Raw genomic sequence first — 22,562 nt, 5'->3', positions numbered from 1 at the left:
ATTTGCTTTTTGCCATCATCTATCCTCAATGCTTGAGCTTTTTATTACTTACAGTATTACTACCAGGTTAGAAAAAGGGACAGATTGAATTAAAACAATTTTAAAAACAAGGATCCAAGAGCTTAAACATTGCTATTGTCCCACTAGAAAGCTTTCTTTCACTCCAAAGAAAAAAGGAAAGGAGGTGACACCTTTCTTTGCCTGTGTAAGTATCCTCAAATGTGATATAGTCTAGTCCAACAGACAAAATCCAAAGCTGATAAAACCTTTCCACTCTCCCTGTGATATCCCATACCCTCCTGGTTAGAAGGTTTTCGTATTTCAACACCAAATTAAAAAAGATCACAGCAAAAAAAGTGAAAAAAAAAAGTCATCCTTATAGTGATGATATACTGAATCCATAATCTAAACTGATTAAAATACAATATATAAATGAATTTTCTACACACTTAAATATTGAAGGCAACTTTTGAAATATTTACGATTGATGAGGTTAAAAATATTCTGAATAACTTCTGGGCAAACTGCTAAAGGAAGTACAGTAACATGGGCATTGAAGCGCTTTCAGTCACTATTCTAATCATAGTGATCTTAGTTTCTTCACTCACATACTTTACTCCTCCTCTTTCCAAATGAGTAATTAACAAAAAATTTTTAATTCACTATAATTTGAGTACATTAATTTTACACTCTGATTTCACTCCATATAATTCACATCCTTGATATACAAGTCCCACAAGGCTGTAAATTTGTTACAGGTGACAACACATGACAACAAAAAGATCTACTGTCACAGACTTTGATACTGCAAATAATTTTGCAAAATTCCTAGAATTATTCCTGTGTTGCAGCTAAGCCTGAGGTAGGTGCTAGTTTAGGATCTTGATTAATTAGCATAATCTTTAATAATAGAATTTGCCAACCTCTGAAATTCCTGACTGCTAAATCATCACAAAGTAAGTATTTCACTGCTTAGTTCATATTTCTCTGCCTAATCAAGCTAGGTATTTTCTTATACAAGTACAAAATACACATTATTGAAATTACTGGGCAGGACCAATGTTACCAGAAATAATCTGTAGGAGCATTTGCCCTGAGGTCAAAAAAATACACAACATAGCTACTTATCCAACCCCTCTGTGATACTACAAGGAAGTGAGATCAGTCCTGGAGGAAAAATAATCTCACCTAAATTACAGACCACTGTGGGAACCCTTAAAATCAGAAGGTTTTGGACAAGTTGCAAAAGGCAGGCCTCAGAGACAGCAGAACTGTGATTAGAGCTAAGCAGTAGCCGTAAGATTTGTCAGCAGAAAAATTATACAAGAAGTAGAAAGTAAGGACAAATAGAACAATGGTCAGGGTATTAATGCTTGGCTAGAATAACTCCATAAGTTATGGAAAAGTATATCTAGTGAGATATTAGGAAGTTCTAAGCTTAATAATGGAGCTCTGTGCATTGTATCTTAAGGCTTACAAGCAGGTATTGTATTTGCAATAAGCGAACATTCTTTTAACCAAAGGTATGTGTGCTTATAGTGGTTGGATAGAATTGCTGTCAATATGCCTTTGCTTTGTGTGATTAGTCAAAAAGCTTTTAAAGTAAGTTGTAACATTAAGTTCTTTGCTGCCTGGGATGTGGGCTGCTGGCATCTTCCCATTGTAAAGCTAATACGAGAAAATAAACCAACTTGAGACGCGTTCCACAACAGTCCCGTCCCGTTCATAACCTGCACACAGTCCCCCAACCAACAGACCACGACTTCTCAGCTAATTGCATTAGCTATTTGTATAGGTATTGTATTCACACTATTTGCCAATTTTGCTTATGCTCTTTTCTTTCAAATCTCTTCCCCATGTATAGCACAAAGCTCAAGTAAAGAAGGAATATGAACTTTAATTTTTACATCTTCGCCTCACAAGAGCTGGAATAGGAGGGAGCTCTCATTTTGGTTTTCCCCTCAATCTTCCTAAAAAATAAGTAAATGTAAAATTTCATCAGGAAAACTACAGCCTGTGTAATCTTAACCACTTCACCAGCACTTTGCTCCAAAATTCTGCAGGATTGGTGTAGAACACTCCAAACCAAAGCAAACCATCTCAACTCTTACTGTTCTTTTAAAAGGCAAAGTAAATAAAATAAATAAATAAATACATAAACCCACCAAATACTGAACAGAAAAAAACTGTTTCAAGACCCAGCGATCCAAGGGCCAATATAAGAAGCATTCATCCCACATAGCTACCTATAGATTTCATAACTGAGAAAAGAATTCCCTACAACAGTTCAGAATCTTTTTTCCAAATGGAGTAAGGCTTTTGTTGCTTCTAATCCTTTCAGAGCACACAAGATTGGCTATCACAGCCATGACACTGCTGGACTGAAAAGTAATTTTATGTAATTTTGCAGTTTGTAAGAGGCATTGGTTACAATTTTCCTTTCTCTCAGATGTCTGCATAGTGCTCATGGTAACTAATGCACCTATCCTTATGAAAGAAAAGATATAGAACATAATACACATCTAGATAATGCAATATATAGTTTCCTAAAATAATACATCATATGCAGAATATTACACTTAGTTGTGAGACCTTAATGCTGGAGTCCATTAAACACACTGACTTCTGTTATCTCTTGCTCTCCAGCTCCGATCCACGATTGCTGTATTTCTTTATTAACGCAGTTTTCTAGACTTTACACTCTTGTGTCTTCATTACATTATGGCTTTTTGCACTTGGTGGTTTTCCTCACTGGCACTTCCAGTGGGAGTATTAGCAGAGCTTCACAGAGAAGCCAGAAACACAACCAACCTACCAGACCAGGGAAGGGTTTTGCTTTTCTCAGAACTTTATCACAGCAGGTTGTTAAAGCAGGATACATCTCCTCTCCAGACATTACAGTAGCATCTGTGTATATATTTATCACAACCATATTAGGATGTGTCTGCTCTGCCAAGATTGTGTTCTGCAGCCCTGTGGAGCAATTAAAGGTCTCACTTAAATGCACTGCTCCCAAACATTTCCTGGTACTGCTTGGTGGGAAAAGATTGCAAACCCTGAGTCCTGTGAAAAGCAATGAAGGAGATCACAGACCACCTCCACCTAATTAAATTGCCCCAGTTATAGGGCAAAACGAATTGAAAGTGATGAAGCTCTGAAACAGGCAAAAAATTCATATTACCCTAGTTTGTGAAAGGGAAGAGCAGTATGTGAGTTCCAGTCATTAAATAATTAAAAGTGCATGTAATGAAGACTAGCAGGACAGTGCTAGCTATAAGAATTTATAAGGAGAATACAGTCTGTATAGATTTAGCAAATGTTCAGGTTGTTTCTCTGTTGTTCATAAACCTCAGTATGAAATAATGCACAGGGTACCTAACAGTCCTTTCATTCGGATGGCCTGCCTAGGGGGTGGTCTGACTGCAATGTGTCAGTGGTGTGAAATCAGAGAGGACATTTCTAAGACAAGGCTTCTATCTTTTTATCTGAATATATATTTTGTTCTATCCAAAGTAAAGGTTAAATATTTCAGGGACTCTTGCATAAAGCTCCTCTGTTGCATGCTTCTACTATCCTTTAGCTCTGAAGTAACACAACAGTAAAACTCAAGAAGGTGGAGCCTACAGGCACTCTCCAGCTACTGATGTGCCTTGGAGGAGTCAGCACTGAGCTGGCAGGCTTGAGGCAGCTTGTCTCATTTCCACAATATGATGATACACTGAACTGGTTCCCAGCAAAATTGCCAAGAGCAATGGAAGGTTCAGGGCTGGCACATTCCCTCCATCCAGGAAAGTCTCAAAACTACCTGATGCTGGAGGCAAGACGGAACAGCCCAAGACAGGGCTGCCAGTGCCAGAACCCTGTCCAGGCAGGCAACTCTCTGCACACCAGCCAGTGAAGTACCACCATTACTAGGCTGCCATCCTGATTCATCTTACACGGTCCACAAATTATGTTTGTTCATGGAAAGACTGGTTTGGGGGGAGAGGAGAAGGAAGCTAACAAGAATAACTGAACTGTGTTAATTTATTTTTAGACTTTTATGGAGTCTACTTGAGCGCTGATCTTTGCATGGGTAAGACAGCATACATATCTCTCTCTCTTCTGTACCTTTCCCAATGAGTTCCATTCTGTCTGATTTCCACCAAAGTGTGTTCTTGTAAATAGGACACACATTAGCATTTAGTCCAAATTAGATTTTTAAGTATTTGTGTGCATAGCTGCCACAGATGCTGCCGATCCTAGAACATTTTCATTCTTTAAATAATTTTAAAATGTTCCACAGCACATTTTGAAAGATTGGCCAGAAGAAATGCTAAGAAGCAAGAAAATGCTAGAAACCATAAAATTATTTTCATATACCTTTAAAATTATCTAAATGGTCCACATGCTATGCATGCTTATCTTCTTTCAGATAAAACCATCTGTGAGAAATTACCAGTCATAAAGGCATTACTTCAGTTACACTGCTGTATTCCAGTACACTATCTCGCATTTTGGTACCTCATGAGAAAAAAAAGGAGTATCTGAGAAATGCATTAACACATTTAGCTTATTAATGGCCAACCATATATAAGCTCATTTTTCGTGCCCTAGGCTTTTACGGTCTCGCAATGGAAAATTTTTCTTCATATTTTTCAGAAATAACAGAAAATTCCAAGAAATGGAAGCCGCTCCTAGTAAAAGAAGAAAAGCTGAGTATCATCAGGGTTAATAGCTCCTATTTGAGATCCATGAATGATTACAGAGTTACTTTTCTATATCGAACTTTCAAGTTTCATTAATAACATGCTGACTCTCCAGGACACAGGTGCACTCACAGTACGAAGGCTATCGGTTCGTCACATGGAATAGAAGAGCTAGAGGAACAATGCCTTCAAAGGTCTCATGTTTATACATTTTGACAGTAGTTTGCTGGGCAAGCGCTCTTTGGTACTTAAGTATAACTCGTCCTACTTCTTCCTACACGGGCCACAGACAGGTCAGCAGCATATCCATAGCCAGAAAAAATGTGTCCTTTGGCAACATAAGAACACGACCTATAAATCCACATTCCTTTGACTTTCTTATCAATGAACCCAACAAATGTGAGAAGAGCGCCCCGTTCTTGGTCATTCTTATCAGTACGACTCACAAAGAGTTTGATGCAAGGCAAGCCATTCGAGAAACGTGGGGCGATGAAAACAACTTCAAAGGAATTAAAATCGCCACACTATTTCTTCTTGGAAAAAACGCAGATCCTGTGTTAAATCAAATGGTAGAGCAAGAAAGCCAAATTTTTCATGACATTATTGTGGAAGATTTTATCGACTCTTACCATAACCTCACTCTGAAAACGTTGATGGGGATGAGGTGGGTAGCAACATTTTGTTCAAAAGCAAAGTATGTTATGAAGACAGACAGTGATATTTTTGTAAATATGGACAATCTTATTTATAAGCTGCTCAAACCTAACACCAAGCCAAGGAGAAGGTACTTCACAGGCTACGTTATAAATGGAGGACCAATAAGAGATGTTCGCAGTAAGTGGTACATGCCCAGAGATTTGTATCCCGACAGCAATTACCCACCCTTCTGTTCAGGCACTGGCTACATTTTTTCAGCCGATGTAGCAGAAATGATTTACAAAACCTCCCTTCATACCAGACTTCTACATCTTGAAGATGTGTATGTTGGACTCTGCCTTCGAAAGCTGGGCATTCACCCCTTCCAAAACAGTGGCTTCAATCACTGGAAAATGGCCTACAGCTTGTGCAGGTACCGCAGGGTGATCACAGTGCACCAGATAACACCAGAAGAAATGCACAGAATTTGGAATGACATGTCCAGCAAGAAACACCTTAGATGTTAAGATTTTTATAGATGTAAATACCTTTTTTAAAATTTTGGTTGAGTTTGGTTATTTTTTGACAAAGTGGTCTGCTGATTTGCAGGTCAAACTGTGGGATATTAACTGTGAGAGGATTTTTAATGACTGATTTTTCATTCTCACTTTGACTACTGGTTTACAAACTTCAGGCTCTTTTTCATAAGGACATTATGCCCACTGAAAGAATCTGGAGTCAAATCTCAGATTTTGTATATTATCATCTATTGCACATATACATTCTTGCATTTGTGTGTAAAAGGACAGTAATAAACTATTATGAGCTGCTTAACAATTCACACCCCAGCCTCTCAGATAAGACTCAGGCTCTAAGAAATGAAGAATTACAAACATACTTTTATTCTTCTTTTGACACCCTACAACCATTTCTATTTAGAGCCTTGTTAATAAATTAAGCAGCATACATTTGCACTGAACTTATATACCTACTTTGACATGTGTATTTTATAGTACGTGTGCAATTCCCAAATAGCTTACTAATGGTGTAATAGCAGAATTTAGACAGGTAAGAACATCAAAATTTCATTGGCCTTAGAAACAAACCCACACACTGAAATATATTTTCATTCACCAAATGGTATTTCTTTAAATTATTTCAGAATAACCCATTTCTTTACAATTCTTAAAATAGCCCATAAAATATGTAACACAATTTAAAAATTAAGTAAATCTGTAGGTGACATAAGACGGGGGAGATGTATGAAAAATATCTTTAAAATATACGAGAAAAGCATGAATATCTTAACTTTTAATTTCAAAGCAAGGCAATGTCTCTCATTAGTATTAACAGATTCTCCACTAAACACCTTGAATAGCAATATATAATTACACTGAATGCTAAGTGTCAATAAGCAGCATACTTCTTCAACATCAGTCAGTGCACTATTTACCTGAAAACAAGTAACACAAAAGCAGCTTTTAAGGGGAAGCTTTACTTTTTGCTGCAGTACATATAGAAACAAGATTCTAACAGATTTTTAATGGTGTAGAAAAGAGGAATTTAGTCCAATAAAAGAATGCAATCAATTTTCTGTTGACTGGACATACAACAGAATACGTAACATGTATGGACAAATTTCACAGAAAAATAGATGGTTTTTAAGGAAAAAAACTATTAAAACTACACAAATTCTATCCTTTTTAAAAACCTATTGAAGTTCTCCATTTACTCATCACAGTCAATACTCACTGAGGTCCCACTCAGGAGATCAAGTACACAATATTTATTCAAGTTTCATAACAGGCTTCTATGTATTTTGAATATGAATGTTTACGAAATGTCATGAAAGCTCTGATAAATTCAGGCCATCTCTACTCAGTACCACCTTATAACAAGGAGGTGAAATATGATATTGCTCATCAAATAACTTGGAATGAAGAACTCACACACAAGTTACAAAAAACCAAAACTCACCACATGTATTATCAGCTGACGATTACTCGCACCATGCTCAGCACACACAGTCTCATTCATTGCAGCTGGCACTATGTGCAACATATGCAAAACTTTTAAGTCTGTATGTTATTGAGAATGTCTATAAAGTTGTCAGAAATTAGCTGAAGAAGAATTTAAATGGAAACTTTGACCTGATTTTGCCATAGACATACACAGCATTTTACAACAGTGACAGAGGAATGAAGATGCTATCCTAAAAGGCAAATTGTTAGTCTTGTTCACAGATGCAGCACTATGATTTCAAAAGAAATTACTTGTAAATAAGGTAAAGTGTACCTGGCTTTTAAGTCACTAGCAGGAGCCATCTCAAGCAAATCTATGTCAGATCTGAAGATGAAGCTACACAACAGGCAGCCTAGGAGTTACTGTTAACAGGAGTTTGTGTACCCTTCATAAATAAAAATAACCCAAACCAAAACCCCAGTAATTTTTATAAGAATGCCAAATCTCTTGCAGCATAATTAAAGAGTTATCCTTCCCTAGTTGATCTAGTCCTTGTTAAAGCTGCTATGCCCTATTAAATACAGAACTTCCAAGGCACAACTAATTGCATAAGTGAATATATAACACACTGACAGGGTGAAGTTCAGATTTCCTTACATAAATCCCATAATATTCTTGTTTATGAATGGAAATGCGGGAGGAATTCGTCTCCAGCCCTTGGGTAAATCAGATAGCACAGATGCCATCCTGCCCAGAACATATTTTGTAATAATTTGAACCCGCAGGCTGCAATCACTTCTGTCCCTGTGCACTGTGCAGTAATTTGGGGGTTCTGAATCACAAACAAATGGATTTGGTTGCCTTATTTCTGCTGATGCTTCTGTGGCCTTTGCTTAGTAACCAGGAGGACAGCAGGGCTCCCAGTCCAGATACCTCAGGGCTCAAGCAGCATAGTAGCCTTGAATTTCTCCTAATACAAGTAGACTGCATTAATAATTGCAAGGTACCTTGAAAATAATATCAGAAAAAGTGTATTTCTTGCCATTTATAAATAGACAGACCTTCAACAGAAATGTAAATGTTCACCTTGAAACTGATGTACATATTTCTAAGGCATTTTCTTCTGTATTCAGCTGTATATATATGTCAGTCTGCTTGCTATGTAGAATTTTGTTATGCATGGAGCTGAGTGAGGCATTATATTTGTCCAGTGTTTCAAGAGCCTTAAGCATGTGTGCCCTAACTTTTGAATGTACAAGATACTTTTTCTTTTGCTGTCAAGTGAATTTAAAATAACACAACAAAATCCTAATTTTCTACTTCCATTAATTTTCTGGTATTAGATTTCATTAGCTTGTTACACTTAGATTTATTGTTTTCACCTTGCTCAGAAATTTCACTATTGGAACCTGGATTTGGAAAGGTAGCAATACATCTACTTATAGGGACAGTTTTCCCTTCCACTCCGTAGTATTTGCGCCATGTGGGATACTGTTAAGAAACAAATGTTTTCAATAGACTTCCTTTAAACAAAAAAATATTTACATTACTTAAAGGTCATTTTATTTCATTGGGCATGGGACAAATGACAACTTGGTTAAACATGCTGGCTTCTGCTCACTTCAAAAGTTTGACTGTAATCACATTTTGATTCCAAAATGCATATGAAAAAAAGCACATTGAGCAAAGCAGCTTGTGGGGGGGGGAAGTGGCTCTCTTTAGGAGGAATTTTTTCACAAAAGCATTTTTCCTTTTTTATTTTGCTAAAACTGTGAGAGATTTTAAACAGAAGCCTCAAGGTTCATTTTCCACATTTCCTAATAATAATGTTAAGTATCAATTTTGATTCTTTGAAGGGTTTTTGTCTTCATAATGTAGATGGCAATGGCAATTTGTAAATGAAGAGTGTAATTAACTAGAAAAGCTTGTCAACAGTAACCGAAACTTAGGTGTACCATTATATATGACTGGCTGTACTTATGTATTATTTGTCTAAACTGTATATATTGTTTTATCTGTTGTGTCTGTAGGAGTGCATTCTTTTAGATTAATGTATTATTTACCATTTTGTGGGATTGCCAGCAAAGCTGCTAATCAAGATACTATTTTTTTGTATCAATGTCAAATAATAATAAAAAAAAATCAAGTGAAAAATGGAAGGTGTCCTGTAAGTTTTCTTCTTCACCTCTTTCTGGAAATGTAAATTGTATTACCTGGAAACAAGTGTCAGTGAATTTGCTCATTTGTCATGAGGAAGAATATTGTGCTGTAAAAGCAGATCTTTTTTAAAAATCTGAAAAAAAAAAAACAAAACAAAACAAAATACTACTTCTATTCATTATTTGTGCAACAACTTCATCGAGCTGATGTCCACACAGATCAGGTGTACTACTTCACCTGAAACTTCTGAGCTTGAAAGCAGTAATATTAATGCAGCCATGGCAACATCTGGCAAAGCAGCAGGCGGGTTCATCCTCTGCTCTGCCCGATTTAGCTGCTTTGGCATCCCCAGCCAATGAAACCCAGGTTTGGCCAGTCTGAGGTGGCAAAGCTTTTCCACACCCTCAGCAGGGCTCTTCTGCTACTTGCATGGTGTCTTAACGTGTGCGCTTGCAGCCATCAAAAGCTACATACAGGAGAAAAGGAGAAATGTCCCAAAACCCACATCTCATAAAACCACAATAAAGTTGTTTGATGTTGCTGTGTCACCAGCCAGGTCACCCATACAGAGGGAAGGGGTCCTCCCCGGTCTCTCACAGACACACAGTGACCATGGCAGCCTTTTGCTTCCCCCCCACCCCACAAACACCAGAAAATAAATGAAGAATCACAGTCTGAGTACACTCAGATTACCCAGTAAGTCTCATGTAGCCTTTGTCTCCCAACACACATATCTTAAGATATTGTTTTGTCTCTCAGGGAGGTCTGGGCAACTTTAGGGTCCTCATATCAAAATAGAAGCAAAAAACCAAAATAACACAAAAGTAGGAAGAAGTCCCTTTTCTTGTAAGAACATCAGAAAAATTAATCTCTCCCCATTCTCCCCTTTGCAGTTTCCTACACAGAACAAAGTATCTAACCTCTTTTCCACTGGCTTTAGAGCTCAATATCCAAAACTCATTCACGAAATGGAGGTGAAAATAACCCCACCTCTGAGAAGAAAGGTAGTTTTTGCAAACCAAAGTGGTCACCAGAAAGCAGCTGAAGCCTGCAACAGGGTCCTCAGGCATCCCAGGAGTGTCTGCAGCAACCTAGCAGCCTTACAAACCGCAATGAGATGCTTTAAAGCAAGCAAGAGTTTTACATACAGCAAAACCCCTCCAATCATTTTCATCTCTCTTGTTTCCACCAAAGCAGCCTGAGTCTAACTGCTACACTTACATGGTGTTTAATTAATAGACAGCTTGGAGATATACAGATATTAGCACTAGTAGGGTAGGTTTCATGTAGCTTGATTATCTTAATTACAAGCATTCTATTTCCTCATTTACTTAATTGATTCTCATAGATTTTCCAGAGAAATTTGCAGTGCTCTAAGTGAAAATAGTATGTAGAAAACCTTCTTAAAAGTGCTGACACTGGCCTATTACAGCAGCAATGCACCAAAAAAGGGAGATCTGTATGACACGGAACATTGTACAGAATAGGATCTGCTTCCTTTTCTCTTGTTAAAAAATATGAATTTATGAAATGGAAGAAGAGGAGTCATCTGGGGAGAAAAAAAAAGAAAGAATGTACCTTATTTATTCAACCGCACCTGCAATTAAGTTGCGTCAAGTATCTCCTCTGATGACTTGTCTAACACAGGACAAAAATCCATTTTTTTGCTAGGTCTGCATATGAGCTGAATCGACATTATATCTCTGCCTCACCTGAAAGAGCCAAGAGCAAGAGGCATTTATTAGTCATGCAAGATTTATCCTTGAGCACTTATTCTGCAAAGGCAGCATTACATATCAAGCTGGACAGAATTAAGTGCAGTGGTTTTGTAATGCAGACACCTTTCATTTGGGTGAAGCAAATACCCCAAACTTGAGGTGTGCTGGCTAACACCTACCATATCTGCATCTATCAAGTATCCCTTTTCTCTTAAAGAGTTCCTTTCTCTGGCCTACCTTCTAACATCTTTCTCCAAAGAGAAATGGGACCTCTAGGTATCTCAGGATAAAAGTAAAAGCAAGGGGGAAGCAGGGAACACCCTACAGCATCATCACAAGCTTTTCCCTTGATTTACAAAAGTCACTTAGCCTTGCTCTGTCCTTCTGTACTTTTAAACTACTTCAATCTGGTACATTTTCCTGTTATTTCCAAAACTCCTTCCATTTTCTTTATGTGCTTTTGCATAGCTCAGCATTCGCCCACCTAAAGGTATCCATTCAAACCAGCCACAAAGAACAATGTTTCCATGAAGAGAGGACCCTTACCTGACAGGTTTACAGTCCTACTCGAATAGCTGGCATACTGATTTCAGCAAATTTCAAGGGATGAGTAGCACTTGAAGTTGTTCCTTCAAAAATATTTTCTTTGATATTGCCTAGTTCAGGTATATGGGGGAAAAAAAGATCTATCATCTTTCATTTTGCCTCTGCCTGCAGAGATCACTATCACAACTCTAAGGTTGTTTGGCTTTTTTTCCTTATTCCTTTTACCTTTCCTCACAACCTTGGATCAGAACTCAAAACAGCATTTTTCATGTTTCTTTAACTCCCACTTAATCAAGTATACTTTATTCCACAAGTTCAATGTTTTAACCTTTTTATCTGCTTCTGTTCTCTGTGTTGCCTCCGCTCTCCGCATATCTCCCCATTAGTCAGACATCTGGTATTGAATCTGTTACAGGAGTAGTTGCATGAAGGCTGAACACAGCACTACTTTTCTCTGTCGCTGTCTTTGAGCTATCAAAAACTGCATTATTGGATTTGTTTCACCAGACGGGACAGCTTATCCTACTAATATCACATCTAAAGCAGAAAATGAACTTCCGCTAGCCTCTGGAGCCGACACTAAGTCTGCAAGGCCGCAGTAGCTATGGTCACGGTAGGCGCTGTGCCGGGAACTCCCAGCGTGCCCAGTCCCGAGCCTCCGGCAGTCGCACTCGCAAGGCCACACCTGCGCCGCTGGGACCGGGGTGACACAGGACCAGCCCGACTCGGTGCCTCCGCGGAGCGTTCCCAGCAAGGGAACGCTGGGCTTTGAGCCCCTCCCAGCCCGGGGAAGCCTCCGCTCCTGCCGTGTCCCGCTGTCCATGCCCGGCGGCACCAGCGCCCTTTGTCGCACGGAGCTGGCGGCTCACGGCCTCTTGTCTCCCCCGGGCTCCATCTGCAGGCCCAACCCCAGCGAGCGCGCCCGATATTCCCCAAAGGCTGCCTGCACACGCACACTGTATGCAGTTAGTGAATTTTATACAGAACATCATTTCCCCTCACAAAGGCCACAAAAAGGTCCGGATCATTCAGGACAAACTCCACAAAGCGCACTCAGCTCTGCATTACGTTTGCCATCACTTTGGCAGGATGGGTTATGAAATGGAGAACTGCTGCCCCTGGAGAGCGGTGTCCTGGTAGGATGAGGCCGACTGGACCTCCCCAGCACCGCTTTACTCTAAGCATAGCTGTACTTTGAATTAGCAACACAGCTGATGCCAAGGTTGATGCTAGGCTGCTTTAATTGCTCATTAAAAGGCAGTATTATTTACTGCCTTGTTTCTTGGATTCAGCATTTCTACACATGGGGATAAAAGTAATGGACTAGAATAAAAAATATATACAGCATGTAATTAAAATTACATTTTTTTAAAAGGGAATATACATGCACATAGTGCAGGTGCTGTCACACAAGTAGAGGTTATGGAAGTATACTTTTTAAATTGTATTATACTGCAATTTAGCTGTCACTTCAAACAGATGGGTGAGTTGTACAACATTTTTAAACTGATTTAATTACTTTCAAAGGTATTGGCTTGTGTTAATTGGTGCAATAAATTACACAATCGTTCAGATTCCATTAAAAAGGACTTTGAACATGTAGTATCTATAGGAAAATAAACTGAGCCTTGTGCATCAGTATTTGACAAAATAGTTATTGACTGTTTTATCAATTCATAAACAAGATCAAAAAAGCCCACCATTCACACAAGACAACACACCTAACATGATAGATATTGATGTATAATTGTCTCAGAGACAGGTGAAGACAATATATCCAGCCATACACCTAGAAGATTGATCAGACTAAGTAAATGTAAATAAGTGACCCTTACTTTCCCAAAAAACACTCCACTGGTTGTGTGCAATTTATCCAGTGTAAGATGATTACTGCTGTCCTTCTTTAGGACAAAGCCATTTACTGAAACATGAGACATGGGGAAGAAGGTCCACAAGCACATGTAACAGCTTTTGAAATATCTAGGCCTCTACTCTAGTCAATTTAAGGTTTAAGCTCCAGATGTTGCTTCTTGTCTTCAACTCCAGGAACATCCAAAATCCGCTAAAGTCAACAAGTAGAAAAATGTCCAGCCTATTAAGTACCACAGCAAACTACACCTGTATTAGAAAGCCAGGGCAGTAATGGTCTTCAAACTCTGCAGCAGCAATATTAGGAGAGCTTTCTAGCATAAGCAGACAAAAACCTTGCAGGATCTTTGGTTACACTTTGGCACAAATTTTACACTAGGAAAGAGCACATTTTAACTTAGAGAAATGATCGTGGTGGCCCGAAACACTACATTTTAGGATTTCTATGAACTAAGGAGAGTGAACCTTTAGCAGAAAAAGTTACCTCATTTGTGACAAATCACCTATTTCCTGACCATTTAAAATGAAATGCTTTTGAAAATTTTTTCATGGTTTTGAAATTGCTGTGTGTGAAATGTCATTGAAAACAAGCTTGCACTTTTATCTTCTGCTAAACACCAGAGATATACCACTTCAAAGGAGTATATTACATTTTATCTGAATGCTGGGACAGACGTATCAGTAAGTAAACTAAAATTCATATGAATTGTCAACGTTAATACTACCACCTGGCCATATTTCCCCTTTCCAGAAATAATTTCATTATTTTCTTTTCTATGCCTTTCATTTCAATAGCATCTAACAATTTACTATTTTTTAATGCATCACAGTTTCTGTAAAGCTACATTTTCATAAATAAATTAAAAAAGCTTAATGTAATGCAAACTTTTAAAAGAAAAAACAGAAAAAAATCCATCTGGAAAATTGTACTTGCATGCACATGGCTGGCTGGCAAAATGGACATGAAATACAGAAATAAAATGGGAAAAAATTGCTTTTTTTCTCAGCAAATACTGTGAGGATGGGTAACAGCTCATGAGGAGACAGTAGGGCAAACAGCACTGCCCTTTCCCAGGTATTACTTTTACTAGCTGTGCTATTGCTGGAGAGCAAGAAAATCTGATCTAATCAAAGACTAAGTGTTGGACTAGAAGACCTTCAAAGGTCCCCTCCAATCCAAACTATGATTCTGTGTTCCTGCTCCTTGCAGGGGGTTGGACCAGGTGACCCTTTAAAGGTCCCTTGCAACCCAAACCATTCTATGATAGGAAGCAAAGAGAACATCACATCATCACCATCCAGAGGTGGTGAGGAGGAATAAAGGGGCCTTATGTACAAGGACTAGACAAAAAACTTGGGAACTGCAGAAATTTTAGTGGAAGTGACACACTGCAGATGACAAAAATACTCATTTCTTTGAAACCTACGTCAGATAACAAAGCTCTAGAAAAATAATCATGTTCTGAAATTTCATGTACACCATTGCTTCTAATTTTCATGTTTCTTCTCAGTTTGCTGTAATGCCAGGACGTGTATTTGCTTTAAGCAATTATTCACAATGGGTGAGACATCATCATCTGGGGGATTTCCAGCTGCCTGCAACATATCAGACAATTGGCAACATATTTATCTGAACAGTTCTGAAAGTATGTATTTGTGAAACTGCAGTTTTAATCATATCAGGACCCACACGCAGCATTTTCAAGAGGAGTACATTCTGTCTTCTTCCCACAACTCATATCTTTTCCAATAAATTCAGATCACTGCATTTAGGCCAAAATTACATGTTTGATATAACAAATTTAAATTGTAACACAGACCTAATTTAACCATAAACCACATTACATTTCCTCAAGATAATATGTCACCAATAGGTAAAATTACTAAAGCTTACTTCATTTTTTTTTTTTTTTCTGGAAAAACTTCCTCCATGCTAGCTTGAAAAAACATCAACAACAGAAAGAAGCAATAGAAATGTAAATGGCATACACCAATAACTTAGCCTCACCTGCTTGATTGTTACAATGGAACAGATATAGGTACCATTCTCTATCTTGTGAAGTCATGTATATCCTTGTTCCTAGATTTGCCATTATCCACATTATATACAAGTAATCTTAGTGTTAACTTGCCAAAAATTCAGACAGTAATATGAGTCAGTTCTACAACAAATCAGCTCAGAAATCCTCTCCAGAAGGCAGTAAGTTTGCATTTAAGTACAAAACAATTATTTCCAGAGTTAAAGAGATTTCTTTTGTGACTAACACAAGGATTGTGATCATTGTTAAATAAGCAGTAGAAGCCCTAATTTTCAGAGTTTGTTACCTATTTATAGTAGCTAATGTTAATATGCAAGCATGATTGTCTCCAACAGAAGCTTTTGAAAGGATCTCATTGAGATCTAAGTATGTATGGAATTTCAATAGTTTGGGTTTATTTTTTCAAATGCCTTTAAAAGTACTAACAAATTGTAAATTCCAGAGATTTATTTTGTCAAGCATTAGTAATGCTCCATTAGCTTAATTTGTATTGACAGACAAACAGAAATCAGGTCTAGTAAGAAAAACTCAAGGTTCAGAGGTGACAATAAAAGAAAAACACAGCACAGATAAACCAAAAGCTAAGTATTGTAAGAGAGAACCACTCAGGTTTACAGCTACAGAATGGGTTTGGGTTTTTACACCATCTAACTCTTCAGATATCAAAGCCCTGCTAGATTTTTTTCCACAGTTACAGTGGTAACTTTAAAACCCACAAATGACTGCTGGAGTAAATCAGACCTGGGGGAGTCTTTTGTACAGAATATTTAGGACTTGCTCAACAGTTAATGCAGCAGCACCTTGGGCTCCAGAGCTGACTATGAAGAACTAAATTGTGCAAAGCTGTGAGCAAGCCCTGAAATGGTTTTCTAGAAGGGGCAGTTTCCAAGCAACAGCAGGTCTAAGTTCTGAAAAGAGTCTGCACATACACCTCTGCATGAGCCACAACATAGCACCTGTGGGTCCCGGAGATCTCCTCATTCGACAGCGAGCTGTCCATGGGAAAGGCAAGGCAGGACTAAGGAAACAGAACAAGGGGCCCAATACCTCACATTGCTCTCATGTCAAGTTAAGTGCTGGGATGAGTGAACCCAGACAAAAAGATAAATCCACTGCTAAAAAAAATAACCTTTCAGAACAGAGGAAAAAGAAAACAAAGTATTTTGTGAACTGCAAGGTTCACAACAGTTTTATGTATCCATAAATTGGGACAGAAAAAGAAATACTGTGGAGAGCTAAACAATTACTGATGTAATTTTTGGAAGAATCAAAGGCCACTAATTAAATTGGTATGTGAAGTAGTAGAGCTTTTTTTTTTTTTTTTTTTTGTTTAGGAAATTGCTGCCATGTACTTTCTAGATAGGAAGCAAGGACAGCATATAAACAAGCAAAAGCAGCACAAAAAGATGCATACAGCTCTAGGATGTATTAAATACGTTATCAAGATCTTTGTTGCCACTCTGAAGTTTTTATAGTCACATACCTCCCTACAAACTCAGTGCTGAAACCACTGAGTGAAAATAAGAGAATGTACAAGAGAAATGTGCTGGTGCAGGATGAGAGAATCAGAGCCCAGGTATTTGTTCACAGTATTTGTTCTAAGCTAGGAGGTAACAACATTCCCCATTATCTACTGGCAACTCTGCACTTGCCACCCTGCTCCACAGAAGTTTCTCCTCTCCCTTTGAACAAATAACAAGCACAGGCTGAGCAGCAGGACTGTGTCCAGGCGATGTTCTGGAGGTCGTTCCACACCCCTCACACCTGCACTCTGCACACACAAGGCTCCACAGTCCACAGCAACCAACACCCAATACAAAATAAAAGTTACAGTTACAAAATATTATGGTATAAATAATTTCTTCTATGCATTGCCTTGCATTAACATAAACCAAAATGGTACCAAGCATTTTCAAAATGCCAATTTCATCACAAGTAAAACACTGTCCCTTTTCTGTAACACTGAAGATACACATCTAACACACACCTGGGAAGCAAACCTGTTTACTCTCCTGAACTGAAACAGAATGTTTGATTCACTTTGCCACAATTGTTTGTATCCCATAGCTGTCTTCACTTTAAACTGACACTAATTTGGTATGGCACAAGTACTCTTCTAAAGGGTATTTTTAGGCCTTCAGCTTATACCAGAAAAGAGAAGGAATAGTAAATTTACTTCAGTACTGTTACTTTTAGCATAAACTCTTTATGTTGCCTAAACATTTTATAGAGCATATGCAAATACAACAGCCCCGCCCAACCATCCCAATTTGGATTTAAATACATACAGCCCTACTGTAAGACTGCATCCGAAATTACTTTATTAAAAATTAAAATCTTTGGCTATGAAAAAACTCAACTAAGCTGACAACAGAATATGAAGATGATAAAAAAGGGAAAAGAGTAACACTCATCCATTTCCTTAAACACAGCCCTGCTTTGACTTTCACAGACCAATGCAAGCTACACTACCTTCAAACAGGACAGACCTCAGAGATTCGGACCTTTGCGGCCTTATAAATCTATACACATAAATAAACAGAAATCCATGAACACAAAGCACTTCTAAATGAGTAATTGATGTTACACTAAATTGTAGCTCAGTAGCTCTCATCCAAGAGTCTAGATTCATCTTTGCAAAAATTCTTTTGGAGAAAAAACTAAAAAGAAAGTATCAAGCAATACAAAAGTGCAGGAGTTTCCTCACCCTTTCCATCTTTTGTAGAATATCAGGTTTATGGGTGATTTGGCAGTGCTCCATCTCACAGGCAAATTTACAAGGTTAGCGCTGAACCTAATCAGAGATAATCAGAAAACTCTTTCTCTCTGGTGTAATTTTCTGCTTGGATAGTTCTGCTGTGCTATTATAAATAAGAAAAGCTTGCAGCACAAGCAGGATAGAAGAGTTCAGAGAGATTTCAGTAATCACCTTCCATTCAAATCACACTTACTCTTTAATCAGGATTGGATCCTTTTCCATTTTATAGCCCCATGAGTAAACTGAGGAGCTCATAATCGACACAGATTGGGAGTGAAATTTTAGCCCCACTGAAGCTGTTGTGAAGTATTACTAATTCATGGGGCTGAGATTTCAATAATGGTCCTTCCCTCTGGATCCTCTATTCTTATTCAAGGCAGATTTCTCCACCCTCTTCTTATTTCTCATAATATAGAGTAAATGCTCCAGTGCTTTGTTTTAATCAGAGGTGATCTAACAAGGAGAGAGAAGAAAGGGAGTCGGAGAGAAACAGATCCTGAATGCAACAGGATTCTTAGCTGATTCTATGAAATGATGGGAATAGTTTCAGGTTTAACAACCTCAACCAGATAACTACTGCACTTCTCTGCACTGTAAACACTTCACAAAAAGCTTTCCACAGAGCTGGAAAAAATGGTAAGGAATTTTATTTAATTTCACAAATTGCCCACCTTGCACTATCAGAAAGCTGCAGCTTTCAGCTTATGTGGTAAGATCGCTGGAAAAGAAGCAACTTGGAAAACCGTAAAATCAATTTCTTTGCCTAAATACAAAGTCCTGCAAAAAAGGCATCATAAATTTACCTCTAGGAAGGTACTTTTTACATCAGAATGGAGCACTGCTAACTTTTTGCTCAGGCACATTCAGAGGCGAAGACCCCAGCTCAGTTCCCGCCGGGGAAGCAATGCGCGCTCAGCGGGCCGGGACCTGCAGCCGCCCCGCGGCACCGGAGCCGCCTCCTCCAGCCAGCACAGGAGGGAGCAGCGGCGGCATCGCGGACCGACCCCAGGCAGAAGAGGAAGCATTGATACCCACGCCTCCCTTCTTCCGAAAAACTTGTGTTTGCTGACCATTTGATTTTTTACTTGGTCAGTAATAGAGCAGTAACACAATGTAGGGCACTGGCAAAAGATATGAATTTACCAGAAGGAAACAAATAAACTTTCAGCAACCTTAATACAAATACCAGAAGGTTAAGGTACCAGTCTTCAAAAGCTTTCCTTGCCCTCTACATTATAAACCACCACAGTACAGGTGTGGGTTGGGGGAAGCCGTTTGGTGGGTTTTTCCCCCTCCCAGTACCAGAATGCTTCGTAAAACCAAGTCCATGCTTTCAAAAACAGAGATGCAGGTAAAAATGCAGGCCTCTCCCTTAAAGCAGCAATTTAGTGCTACACAGCTTGTCTTCCAGAACACAGCAGTTTTACTACCTGTGAGGTTAAATCTTTTTGCCTACTGATTTATTTTTATAGGACATAAGTAGCACAAAGTCCACCTATTCAAACCCTCTTGACACTCTGGTTCTTCTGGTTCATTATTTATAATTGCCTGTTGATGACAGCTATACACACTGCTTTTTATGTGAAAAGACAACTGTATTACCAAATAACCACACATTCCTATACCTTTTGAGATGTCATAACTCAATTGTCCTCAAAGGAAAGAAAGTTAGATTGATGGGGTCTACAGAGTAAAAATGACACAATTCAAAAAGCCTTTTTACTCAAAAGTGAATCTAAAGAACCCCAGCACTCCTACTCATGAGCAGCATCTTTCCTTAGTGAGTCTGAATGACTCCACAGATGAAAAAGAACCAGGTAACAATTTGGTTTATTTCCATAAGAATAAATAAATAAACAAATAAATAAATAAATAAATAAATCTCCTTATGTGAAACATAGCTGTTTTTTTATTAATTTTTGAAGTGTACTTATGGGGGGAAAAATGGAGTAAAGGCAAGTATTTTCCATCTACTCCAATTCTATTTTGTATAGCTCTACATTTATGCCCCTCTACATAAACACATCCACTTGCATAAATGATTTTTGACACCCTACTGAGACAATAAACAAGCACAGCCTTTCAAATTCATGCTTGAAAATTAGATGGAAAAATATGCATGTCCCAAAAAGGACAAGATTGCCTCCTTATTAGTTTATGCAGGGAAAATTATATTTCTCCTTCATACCACATACTCTTCCATGTCTCTGTAATTGCTCACTGAGCCACCATTGCCCATATTCTCAATGTTATTAGCAGCAGACAACTTCACAACTACTGAGTTTGATTCAACATCTCAGATGAACACAACTATGAAAGCAGCTTGATGAGCATCAATCTAACAATCATAAAGCAGATAAAAACCACATTTTTACGTGCATTGTAATGTTACTCTTAGTCATTTAGGGAAAACGAATAACTAAAATGTCACAACGCTCAACTAATATGCCTTGATTATTTCATCAGCTGGGCCACTGTGCAATAAAACGCAAGGAAACCAGACTTTGTTGGAGTTTTTGTGGTTTGAGTAAACCCGGCTGTTCATTAGCAGAGCTCATGCACAGGGTACTCAAAGATGTAGGTTCCTGATCCTTTTCCAACTTCTCATTTTAAAATAATTAGCATTCTTTGTGCATGCATATGCATGAGTGCACTGCAAGAGAATGGATAGGCTGCCCACTTGATGCAGCAGAAAAACCCACAGCAAGTGACTGAATAAAGTTCTATCACAATTGATTCACAGAAAAAATAGACTATTATTTGTAATCAACAAGGTCTCTCTTTTAGTTTTTTTGCTGCTTTGGTAAAATGTGGGAGGGTAAGGTGGGAACGGGCGGCAACATCCTCTGCTCCCTGCTAAACAGAAACCAGCATTTTCAATGCACTCAATTAGCAGTGTTTTAGGTCTGTCTCAGAGTCCTCATCAGAGCTAACTGATTTCAGGCACAGGCAAATCTCACCATTCAACATCATTATGCAGAGGTAGGTGGTGAAAAGGAAAACAGATCTCTGATTAAAGAAAAGCATGAGTGGGAGGCATACCATTTATAAGGTGCACACAACATTCCCTCTCAGAGACATTACAGTGTTTAAAAACACTTTGAAGAGAGACACCTCACAATCAAATTTCATAGGACTGCTCTGGAAGCCCCAAAATTGGAGATGTGACAATGGACCAAGCTATGTGAAAAGGCAGACATCTTTATCTCAGGAGAGAACATGGGAGAGAGAAAATTCAATTATGTTTTCTGATTTACTTCTTCCACTCCCACTCACAAAGGGTGTTCTACGACAATAGAGGAAATTGTGATAGTACATAGTGAAATGAACAGGGCTAATGCCTTTATTAACGTCCAGCTCTTTATTAAAAAGATCAGCTGGGCAGGGGGCTCGACACAGAGCTCGCCCCCGCGGTCGTAGCTTTCCCAGGCAGCCGAAAGGAAGGAGGCGTGCAGAGTCTGTCACTGGAGTCCCGAGCAGCAGCTGTCCTTTCTTCTTTCCTTGTGGCACACCAGTGGCCCAAGGATGAGGAGGCGTGGTGTGCAGAGTCTGTTGCTGAAGTCCAGAAAAACAGCTGTTCCCACTCCTTCCGTGGTGGCAGTACCAGAGTTCTCTGTCTCTCTATCGCCCTGCTTCTCAGAGCCTAATATAGTCTGTTCTTTCTTAGGTGATGGCGACGGTTAAAAGTCAATCAGGGGATGTGTTTCCCTCTTCCTCAGCTAGGGCATTTGCCTAGACTCCTCTATTGTGTTCAGTTTTTGATTTATATTCCTTTTTATCTCCTAAAAATACTCCCATGATCCTAAGGGGTTTTTATTTGCATGTTAGTCCCAGAATGGCAGCGCGGAGGGGTGGGAGGCCGGTTATCTCCAGGTAGTTTAGAGAAAACAAACAGAGCAATTAGCTAATTAGCATTTCAATATCGGTACTTAGCTAGAGTTAGTAGTTTTTTTAGTGTTGCCATGGGAACTAGGAAGGCCCTGCCCGCGTCTCTGGGGAACACGTGGAAACTGTTCATAACACATAGGGTAATATTTTAGAAAACAAGAATACTTATCAAACTAGCTAGCTGAACTGCAGTTTGAATGCACAACTCTGTACACGTTGGTGGGAAGATCTGAGGTCAGCACTTGTCAGAAGGAAGAGATGTGCTCCTGTGCTCTTGGCACAATAAGCATATGTTGCC

The 22,562-nt window shown here is 38.7% G+C and overlaps 1 protein-coding gene across 1 annotated transcript; it reads left to right on the top strand.

The window, feature by feature from the left end:
- The first annotated feature begins 4,712 nt into the window (after nt 1-4,712).
- On the top strand, nt 4,713-5,923 carry B3GALT1 (beta-1,3-galactosyltransferase 1). The gene has a single exon (XM_053947349.1). The coding sequence runs from the start codon at nt 4,871-4,873 to the stop codon at nt 5,849-5,851; it is 981 nt and encodes a 326-aa protein (XP_053803324.1). The 5' UTR covers nt 4,713-4,870; the 3' UTR covers nt 5,852-5,923.
- Nucleotides 5,924-22,562: the final 16,639 nt, after the last annotated feature.

The sequence above is a fragment of the Vidua chalybeata genome, chromosome 7, assembly GCF_026979565.1.
Source record: "Vidua chalybeata isolate OUT-0048 chromosome 7, bVidCha1 merged haplotype, whole genome shotgun sequence".
Classification (NCBI taxonomy): domain Eukaryota; kingdom Metazoa; phylum Chordata; class Aves; order Passeriformes; family Viduidae; genus Vidua; species Vidua chalybeata.
The sequence above is the reverse complement of the archived record's forward strand: the minus strand, read 5'-3'. Positions and strand labels throughout refer to the sequence as shown.

Bases quoted from the DNA above. Each gene is read 5' to 3' on its own strand.
- B3GALT1 (XM_053947349.1), top strand. From the start codon at position 4,871: ATGCCTTCAAAGGTCTCATGTTTATACATTTTGACAGTAGTTTGCTGG.